At 46.3% G+C, this 11,013-nt stretch overlaps 1 protein-coding gene across 1 annotated transcript in view; it reads right to left on the bottom strand.

The window, feature by feature from the left end:
• The window catches only part of hs6st1b (heparan sulfate 6-O-sulfotransferase 1b), a gene marked incomplete at both ends in the record, with an annotated part of 57,481 nt that extends 49,884 nt beyond the window's left edge, over positions 1 to 7,597 (bottom strand). The window contains one exon of the mRNA XM_080543484.1: positions 7,077 to 7,597. Within this exon, the coding sequence (XP_080399610.1) occupies positions 7,077 to 7,597 (521 nt within the window). The remainder of the gene's footprint in view (positions 1 to 7,076) is intronic.
• Between the last annotated feature and the right edge of the window lie 3,416 nt (positions 7,598 to 11,013).

The raw sequence follows: 11,013 nt of genomic DNA, 5'->3' as shown, positions 1-11,013 counted from the left end.
GGGTGAGCTTGGTGAACGGTTTGGTGTACGGTTTTGCGAAGGTTGACAAAATAACCACCATCCCCAACATTGTCAGAATCCGCCCGCTCTCTCTGACCTCGGTGGAATACTGAGCAGCTTATCTGCCTCCAGGATGTATGAGTCTACAGCAGCACTTTGCTCCCAGCGGTGGAGACAGAGTTGTCGGTAAACACCGCAGGGAGAGATGGGTGGATCGCTAAGGGTCAGGTTTCCCCTCAGGGTAAACAAATTACTCATAGAATATCGCAAATGTTAAGCTAAACCAGCCCCTCTCTCTCTCTCTCTCTCTCTCTCTCTCTCTCTCTCTCTCTCTCTCTCTCTCTCTCTCTCTCTCTTCTCTCTCTCTCTCTCATCTCTCTCTCTCTCTCTCTCTCTCTCTCTCTCTCTCTCTCTCTCTCGATCTTTCTCTCTCTCTCTCTCTCTCTGAGACACACACAAAACATACACACACACACACACACACACACACAACTACTCTCTGCAGTCTCACAGCGTGTGAGGGAGAGCCATAGAGAGTTTTTGCTTTCCATTTTTTACCACAGACAGCTGCCGGGTCATGCCCCTGTCCGCACTTACACGCACACGCGCGCACACACACACACGCACACACACACACACACACACACGCACACAAACACACACACACACACGCACACACACACACACACGCACACACACACATCAGGTCCGAAAATCCAGCAAGTGTTATGATTGCCTCCCGACGACGCGGTAACAGGCTTCCGAAAGGTAGAAGTGGAAGTAGCAGAGCTCAGAGAGGCTCCAAGGCTCCACAGGAGCTATTAATGTCCCCTCTGCTCTCTCCTCACCACGGGGAGCTTAGCTCACGCTCCCGCACCGCGGAGGACACTGGAGGTAGACGTCGGAGGACAGGCTCATTGTTATGCATGGAAACGGAACGAGGAAAAAGGTTTCAAACGGTATCCAAAACAACAGAGATATAACTGTCTCTGCTTCGACCATGTGCCGGGTTATCCAGTCTCTGTCTTAAGACGACTGTCTTAGGGGGGATAGCAGGGGAGGCGAAACGTGTTTGATACCATTCCTCATTTCGCACAATGAGGCCGTCATCCTCCGATTTCTACCTCCACCAGCCTCCTCTGCTACTACACTACTTTCTAGGGACAAACACACACCCCCGAGCCTCTCACTGTGCACGCTGTGTCCATTCGATGGATTTTCCGTTATAGGAAGACAGGACATTATGTTTACTAGGGATGCACTGGTAGGGATCCCACTTTTTCATTGCCAATACCGATTCTGAGTACTGAGTACTCCGATAAAAGGCTCCTCTGTTTTTTTAAATGTGACATGGTACTGCCAATCCCTCGAGCAGTATCGAGGCGTTGTGCAACTGCATTGTTGTGCATTGCCCTGTTGGAAATCTACCACTAAGCAGGGTGGAATCGGAATTTGAGATCCGTGCGTGTAACTCCCGACATTCGCGTAAATCTTGCATTGATGTCAATGGGAAATCTGTGTGATGAATCGACTTACGTGTATGGATCTCGCTAGCTAAGATTCCATCCATAGTGACTTCTGGTGGGTGTCAGAAATATGGTGAACAGAGAGTTTCTGTGGTGGAGGTGGTGTGGTGAATTTGAATGTTTAGGCTTTAGCTAAGTGGGCTAATATGGTCTTGAGGCTTCTAGTTAAATTTCCGCCATACTGCATACACCTGTTCAGTACCTTCAGAGCTTCCACAGAGGGTTAGGGTTAGGGGCGGGGTGAAAAGGATGAGGGGCCTGTTGAAGGGCCTGTTTTAGGAAGTGACAAAGAGGACTTTTCTGGGTTAAATGTGTCCAGGAAGAGGGCGATGGGAGCGAAGGCTAAAAAGAAGGTGGGGGGAAAAAAATGAGGGTAAAATTAAAATGTGATGAATGATCATGTGGGTTCATGTAATTATTATAATCATGTTGTCTATTTTTTCGTTAAATGCAAATGGTGTGAGAAATTAGGTTTTGAACATGTGTGATGCAGATATAGTGTGTCTACCGGAGACGTTGGGTGGAAGGGGAGACGGGGGGGAGTTGAAAAGAGCTGCGGAGGGAAGGGGTTTGTGAACAGCGGTGGGAATAGATCCAGGGGGGTGGCGATTCTGGTGAAAAAGGGGGTAGTGCAAAAGTTGAGGCAGACAGAAACAGATGAGGAGAACCGGAGGGTGATAGCGATTGAGTTTGAATATAGCTACAGGGTGGTGAATATAATATGCACCAAATGAGGATAGGGAGAGAACTTTTTTTTTTTAAGGGTTGAGAGGGAAGTGTGGGGAGAACTGTATGGTGGTGGGAGACTTTAATGTTTGGTGATGTATGTTTAGGGGTGATTCCTCGAGGGGGGGCGTATATCGGGGGTAATGAGTGAGAAGGGAATGATTGACATTTGGAGGGAGAGGAATCCTGCTGGAAGGGACTTCTCTTGGAGACAGGTGGTGGGAGGCTTTTTGAAACAGAGCAGGATTGGTTTAAACTTTAATGTGGGTCTCAGAAGGGATGAGGGAAGGCTTCAGCCAGGTGAGGTACAGGATGAATACCCTGAGTGACCATGCGGTGTTAGAGTGTGTTTTGGGTGTGGGGGGTTGAAAGGAGGGGGAGAGGAGTGTGGTGTTTGAATGCAGATTTTGGAAAGGAGGAGAAATATAGGAGGGAGGTAGAAAGGTGTGTGATGAGGGAGAAGGAGAGGAGTATGTATGAGGAGGATACAGGGAGGTAGTGGGAACATTTAAAGGGGGAGATTAAGAAGATTAGTATGAGATATGGTAGGAATAGAATAGAGAGGGAGAGGGAGAGGAGGTTGAGAGAGGAATTGAGGAGGGAGGCAGATAGAGTAGAAATGCAAAAGGGCCGGGGAGTAGAGCAAGGTATGCTTTGGAGGGGGAGAAAAGATCATGGGTATTTATATAGAGCACTAGAGAGATTTGCTTTTGGAGACCGGATGATAGGGTGGGTGAGGAGGATGTATAGTGAGGCTAGAGGGAAGGTGGTGGTAGTCAATGCACTCTTGATGTCCAAATGTGTGTATGTAATGGGTGTGTTGGATGTGCCGGAGAGAGTGATTAGAGAGGTTGAGAGGATGGTGAACAAGTTTGTATGGGGAGGAGAAAGGGGTAAGGATTGCACAAGAGGTATTAGAGAATGAATGTAAGGACGGTTGGGGTTGATGAATCTGGAGGTGAAAAAGAAGGCTATGAGAGTGAAAAGGATGGTGAAGTATCTATATGGGGGTGGAGAGTATGCATGGGAAATATTCCTGGCTGAGACCATCAGTAAAGTGTGGAGGGTACTTTAGTGTGGGGAGAGTGGGGTGTATATGAGGATGAAGAAGGAGATGTCGGAGGGAGTAACACTTTTCTACAGGGAAGTTTTGGAGGCGTGGGGGGAGTTTCTACCATGGGTGTCATATGAATGTGAAAATGTGAGACAGGTCGTGGGAGCAACCTGTGTTTTTAAACACAAGGATAAGGTATGAGGGGGAGGACTTGTATGACAGGGTAATGATGAGGACTGGGTAAGGGAAAGGTGAGGGATTTGGTGTATGAATTTGTACCAGGATTTATGCCTGCAATGGTGGTGGTGAATGCAGTAGAGAAAATGGGAGATGTGGGAGGGGGCAGCAAGGAATATGTTAAAAGGATTAAAGAAGGGATGCCAGTGGAGTGGGGGGCAATGGTGGATAGGGAAGTCGGAGGAGGAAGGGGAGAGAAGAGAGGTGGAGTTCTTTATAGGTGAGGGGGATGTCCAAATTAAAATGGGAGGTGTGTGTCTTCTCAGCCGTGCAGCCACCAGCCGAGAGGTTGCTTGCACATGTTCGGCAAGTTTTCATGACAGTTTAATGGCGTAGGGTCGGTTTAATGGCTTTCCCAATCTCTGATCCAGAATTTTAGGCCAATATCGGATCGGTGCATCTCTTAACTGCAACAATCAATGAAACATCTGGCATCTGATGATGGTGAATACTGGGTGATGATGAGTCTGGGAGATCACTCTTCCTGGGTGAGGAAGGATGGCCCCTAACTGTCAACAGTCATATCATTGTCTGCTCTGATCACATTAGGTAATAGATAAGTGGTACAGTATGGGACATTCCAGAATTATGTTCCAGTACGGACCAGACACTCTGACCTCTCAATAACACTATTGGGAGCCTTTTAGATAGACAGTGTCCTTTAATAGACCCAATACCCACATTCAGTTCAGAGACACGCTGCCAGATATAGAACAATGGCATCACTGTGTGGGTGTGTGTGTGTGTGTGTGTGTGTGTGTGTGTCTGTATGCTACAGACTAGCTATTGTAGCATGCCCAGATTACCAACACTCATGGGCAATATTATCAGTCTTGAGTAGTCCATTATGATGATCTCTGTCTCATGCCATCATGAAGTTACGTTAAACATCCTCACGTGTGTGTGTGTGTGTGTGTGTGTGTGTGTGTGTGTGTGCGCGAGCTGTCTGTTTCTGGTGTGTGCGTGTGCATGTCTGTGTGTGTGCTGTCTGTTTCTGTGCGTGTGCATGTCTGTGTGTGTGCTGTCTGTTTCTGTGCGTGTGCATGTCTGTGTGTGTGCTGTCTGTTTCTGTGTCTGTTTCTGTGTCTGTGTCTGTGTCTGTGCATGCACATGTGCGCGTGTGTGTGTGTGCGCGCGTGTCATGTGCGTGCGTGTGTCGTTATGAGGTTCCACGGGGGGGAACTCAGATAATGAGTCTTTACTACAGACTTAATGACGGTCATAATCAGTTACTGCCCCCTCCATAAAACTCATTACAGAGGGATATTAAACCGCTCCACACTCTGCACCGAATTACACTGCTATCCTATAACGCACATACATACAGGGCTAACCAGGAAACCCCATCGCTACAGACCATGATCAAATACTGTAACAAAGTTACAAGGAAACGACACCGTGATATATAGCTAACAAGGAAGCTAATCAGAAACATTTAGCCTAGAGCGTCTGCTTTCCACAGCTAAGAGGGTAACAAAAGCAGTGTAATCTACTTGTATCTAGGGCTGGCTTGCAGGTTTGAAAGGCCTTGGGCTGTAGAACCTTTCTTTCCCTTTTCATTTCAAGGATATATTCACAGATCCTACTGGTTGAGAGGCTACTTATCGATGTGGATCGGTCAGTCAGAGCTGCCTGTTACAGTGCTAATGTCCGTCATAGCATGTGTAATAACGTGTGTAATAAGGGGCTGTGGTGGTAGAGGCAGATTAGAGCAGCGTTCGGGAAGATAAGAGAAGCGCTCGGGCGGCAGTGTGCAGCATTAGACCACTTCGGCTCACTTTTCGAGCCTCTCCTCACGCTGTGATTGGACATAACCATCCATGAAATTCCCAATTTCCATCAGTATCGCGTTCAGAGGAGCGTCTAAGGCGATAGGCACTTTGTTACAGCAGACGTACGGGCCCTTCTCCTCGTCCGTTTGGGGGCTCTGCTCTCGCCATCCAGAGCGTTGTTTCTCTACCATAGTTTGGATGATGTGAGCCTTCTGTGATACAGACACATCAGAGAACACCATAAGATCAGGCAGCAGTAGCCGTCAGATCTTCTAACCTAAAAGCACCAGATGAAAAGGCCTGTCATGTCAGCCTGTATGTGCTTTGACGATGCTTATGAATGATTTGTGTGAAGCATCTACGTACTGTACTATAGGCCTACTGTAGGATTGAGTGATGCAATGTGTAATGGCGGGCGGGAGCAGAGTCAAAGATGACAATAGTTGTGAAATTAGTGGACCCGTGCTCGTGCAGCTATAGATAGACACAGGTCCTAACTAATCTCCAGGGTTACTATGGTGCCATACGCTTGGAGCCCCTGGGCCGATAGGGAAACCCCTCTACCGCCTCGACGGATGGCAGGAATACCACACAGGATCCCTGGCGTCTGCTAGTCAAAATAGCCCTGAAGGCTGTTGGAGTGGACATGACACACACAGCCCTGATGAAACCCATGATATGGGTCATAATCATAATAATAATAATAATAATAATAATAATAATAATAATAATAATAATACTACTACTACTAATAATAATAATAATAATAATAATAATAATAATATGCATTTTATTTGTATTGCACTTTTCATTCAAAAGAATCTCAGAGTGCTACAGAGAGAAAAAACAACAACCGTAAAAACATAATAAGTTAAACACAAAACAACCTAAAAACATAATAAGTTAAACAAAATCACAAGAATGAACACAGGTACAGCCCCAAATCCAGCATGACTCGATCACCTGCAGTCCCACTCAAGAGAACAGATCAACATGAATTGCTTCCAGTTAAGTCACTGTGTGCTATTAGGCCATTACATTACTGTACATGATGACAGAACGGAGCCACCATGATGGTGTTCAGGTGTCAGTTAAGAAAGATGTGCCCATCCAAAAAAGCTTATGATCATGCTTCTGAAATAACAAGGTTATAAAACTAGGTGGTAAAAGTGGATGTCTGCTCTTGACGCCCCAGATGTGATGCTTAACGTGGTTTACTACTGCGACCACTTCACACAGAACAGGACTGTCCAGTGTGTGTTGACAACGCTGTTGATAACAGTAGTCAATGCTCACTCCGACCTCGAAGTTCTAGTAGCAGCTAGTAGTAACCCACCTGGGCAGAGAAAGGGGGCAACCGGGGGGCTGCGGCTGCATATCTCTTCTAACACGCTTCACCTCTACACCCGTCTATTGATTAATGAATGCCATGCTGTGCCATATAATTTCCTCAATCTGGGGAAAACATAGCATGATACCTGCCAGCCAATTCAATAACAGTGTGAGTGAGTGTGTGTGTGTGTGTGTGTGTGTGTGTGTGTGTGTGTGTGTGTGTGTGTGTGTGTGTGTGTGTGTGTGTGCGTGCGTGCGTGCGTGAGTGAGTGAGTGAGTGTGTGTGTGTGTGTGTGTGTGTGTGCGTGCGTGTCTGTGTGTGTGTGTGTGTGTGTGTGTGTGTGTGTGTGTGTGTGTGCGTGCGTGCGTGCGAGTGTGCATGTGCATGTGAGTGTGAGACAGAGAGAGATAAACATTCTACCGTAGTACCTCAATTTTTTCGATTTATTCTCCTTTTTGTTGAGCACCCCGGGGACGCAGTTGGTGAGCTCCGTCCAGTCGGCGTGCAGCCCGCAACTCCACCCGGTGGAGAACCTCGAAAAGAGCCAGGTCTCCTTCCTGTTGGGCCGGTAGCAGGTACACTTCTTCTGCCCGGGGCGACAGTCGCAGGGCACCTCCAGCCTGACGTTCTGCACCAGGTGTCTCCCGAAGGTGGTCCCGCCGGTCTTCTGGATGTGCAGGAACACGATCACGTCTTCCCCCTTGATCTCGAAGTCCACGGTGCGCTCCAGGTCCCGCACGGGGAAGAAGAACTTGTTCACGTAGTGGGGGTCCGGGGTGGGGAAGATGTCCATGTTGTCCTCGGCGGCGATCAGGTAGCCCCCCATCGGGGAGCCCAAGTTCATCACCCCGGGAGCCACGTACTGGTACAAGATCAGCATGAAGAACACGGAGCCCACCACGATCCAGCAGAATTTGCTGCGGCTGCCCCCCGTCCGAGTCTCGACCATGATCCCGACCAGTGTCCCGTTCGTTTGTTACCATCTCGTGAGCTTAGAATGATAAGGTTCCATCTCCGTTTAGGGCAGTTCAGAGATTATTGAGCGTCAAAGTTTTTACATTCCGTTATGTTCTGTGAGATGGAACCTTTGTATTTGATGAATTACTAACTCAAAAATGTCAACATTTTAAAAATAACACCACACAGGCATTAATAAACACCTAATGGATCAGATTATGTAAAAAAAAAAAAAAAAAAAACTCAATTTTGACCAAAATGGAGATAGAACCTTATAATTCTAACGTCACGATCTCCCAAATTTCACCGGTTCAGGGTTACTTCTTGGTGGTACCGGAGGAGCGTTCCGCTGCTGTCCGTGCGCCGCTCCATAGAGGGGGGCTGCTCAGAGGACCATGACGCCGGGGTGGTCTGGATGAGAGTTGGGGGTTGGAGACATCGTATCCCCGCTGCAGCTCTCTCACAGAGCAGCCCGCACGATCCGATCGGCCATCCGATCGAGAGAGTACCAGATCTAAAAAACGCGACTTTGATTAGAACCTCTCGGATGAAGTCACAATGTTACCCTCGCTCTTCTCCTGCGAAACTGTTGGTTTCTGAGCTAGTGTGTGTGTGACGTCCAGATAGTTCTCTCTCTCTCCCTCTCACACACACTCTCTCTCTCTGCTCTCTCTCTGCTCTCACTCTCTGCTCACCCCCTCTCTCTCTCTCTCCCTCCTCTCTCTCTCTACTCTCTCTCTCTCTCTCTCTTCTCTCTCTCTCTCTCTCTCTCTCTCTCTTCTCTCTCTACTCTCTCTCTCTCTCCCTCTCTCTGCTCACTCTCTCTGCTCACTCTCTCACACACACACTCTCACTCTCTCACACACACACTCTCTCTCTCTCTCTGTCTCTCTCCTCTCTCTCTCTCTCTGCACGGTTGTTCTGCAGTTCCACTTCTGTACACACATTCATGTACATCTCAGACAAGCAAGAAATGAAAAGCAACTGATGTGATATTGCTTTTAGTGCATTTATTGCTTTGCTTGGTATTCAACGCCCGCAGTTGCTCTTACAGTACCGTTATTTGCATGCTGTTAGAATGGACTACAATAGTATAGTATAGAAAGTATAATTTAGTAAGTTATTAGTAGAAGGCTATAGAATAGACATAGAATAGTATAGTAGTATAGACAATAGAATAGTATGGTAGTAGACTATACAATATAATATAATATTTTAGGGGGATTTGTTTCCCCACAATGTTCAAGAAAACCATAATTTCCCCCTACTTTTTGATGCATGCAGTGTGTCGTCGTCATTATGTCAACCAATGAACACAACTCCTGACGTTACTGTTGTGTGACTTACAGGGGGATTGCAGCTAGAGGGAAGAAAACAAAAACAGAAACAGAAACCAGAAAACCAACCCCTGTAGAAACGTTGGAAATGTCAAGTATGTTAAGAGTTGTTGTGAACGTGAATCCATTCGTAGAGGGCGATACTGCATTGACCCGGGAGACAGGACTCACTACCTACCAGCATCTGCTATTCATTTCCACAAGGTGTCAGTTAACAGTGTGTGACACTTACTTCATCGAACCATAGTCTTGATTCTCTGTTGAGTTTTTAATCTTCAGAAACACCTTACATGTGTTGAGGTTATCACTCTAAGAATAACACTGTAGGCTAATGGAGTTTAGCAGTTCTTCTGGGGGTGGAAGGTGTGATACTGCCTCGCATTAGTCAGCTTCTCACGGACACACTCTTTCAATTAAAAGTTAATTCCTTCCTCTGGATTATAAAGTTGTACAAAATCAACATTTTACTCATTAGCATTGCAGATTTGAAACCTGCCTGTTGGAACAGTCAGTATCATCCGACTTATTCGATGAAAACATTCAGAACCTTAGATTACAGTATTACAGTAGATTAGAGTACAGTAAATGACAACGCAACAATAATAACAACACAACTACAAACCTTTGATGACAGACACGTCGTACACGTTCTGACTAAGTCAGTGTCATAATCACAATCACATCGACAATGCACACCAGAAATAACTAAGATTAAATCTACAAACATAATCTCTACACAGAGCGACTGTCTCTACCATCCCTTAGCGTTCTATCTATCTCCTGTCTATCCTGCTGTGTTCCAGGAGCTCTGTGAGAGTGCTGCTCATGGTAGGCATTTATCCATGCATTAACCCTGTGCGTTTGTCAGTATAGTGGGAGGAATGACCCTGATCCCTCTCAGCACAGCAATGATGATTACCATGCAGCTTTAAAACGCTCTGAGAGACACCATTAGAGCTCTTGTCATGTTGAAGAATGGAACTGAAGTGATGTTTATACAATGATGCTTTCACATGTCGTGCCTGAATGCAGGATGGAAACGCAGCCCACACATTAGGCCTCATCATCTAGTATTAGGTTGCGTTTCCCCGCACGTGGAGTTGAACTATGTAAATGAACTGGCGTAGAACTGCAGCGATTGTTGCTGGAGGACAGTGAGTGTGGTCTATCAAGCGCTGCAACTCTAACTGCTACTCGGGTGTGCCGTATCATAATGCTTTAGCACAGAGGAAACATCAAGTACGTTGAGTGATCGCTTCTTGCAGGGGAGGCTGGTGGAGGTAGAAATTGGACGACAGGCTCATTGTAATGTATGGAATGGGAAGAGGATTGCTATCAAACACGTGTGGCTCTCAAGGTCTAACACAAACGTTTTATACCAGCAGTCAGGATACAATTTTACAATACAATTTTCACTTTGGAGTTCTAATTCCGGTCCCAGGATATTGGTCAACCCAGTTTCTCACCAGGCACGCTCTTTCAATTAACAGTCATTTCCTTCTACTAGATTAAAAACGTGGTGTACAAAATCGGTGTAACTCATTATCAAGCAAGATATGATATGAACCCCTTGTCTGTGCTGCACATTACATTATACTGAGCCCATCCTACGATTTATACCTCCACCTCCACCTCCTTACTTAAATGACACCCAACTCAGGGGACAAAAGTGCCATAAAAAGATGGCATTATGTAACACCTACGGTAGTAAAGACAGGGGTTCATATCGTATCTTCTATGATAATGAGTTACATCGATTTTTTTTTGTACACCATCAGGTTTTTAATCTAGAGGAAGGAAATTACTGTTAATTGAAAGAGCGTGTCCGGTGCGAAACCGGGCTGACTAATATCCTGGGACCGGATTCATATTTCATATCGCCAACGTGAAAATGATATTGTAAAATTGTATCCAGACTGCTGGGAAAATGTTGGTGTTAGGCCTTGATAGGTTTTGCGTGTGTGTGTGTGTGTGTGTGTGTGTGTGTGTGTGTGTGTGTGTGTGTGTGTGTATGTTGCAGGCAATATGTTGACAGGTATGGTTGATAGAAATGTATCACATGCGTCTTGTG

This window comes from Nansenia antarctica, assembly GCF_963989245.1.
Source record: "Nansenia antarctica genome assembly, chromosome: 12".
Lineage (NCBI taxonomy): Eukaryota > Metazoa > Chordata > Actinopteri > Argentiniformes > Microstomatidae > Nansenia > Nansenia antarctica.
Note: the sequence above shows the minus strand (reverse complement) of the source record. Positions and strands in the feature narration are given on the sequence as shown.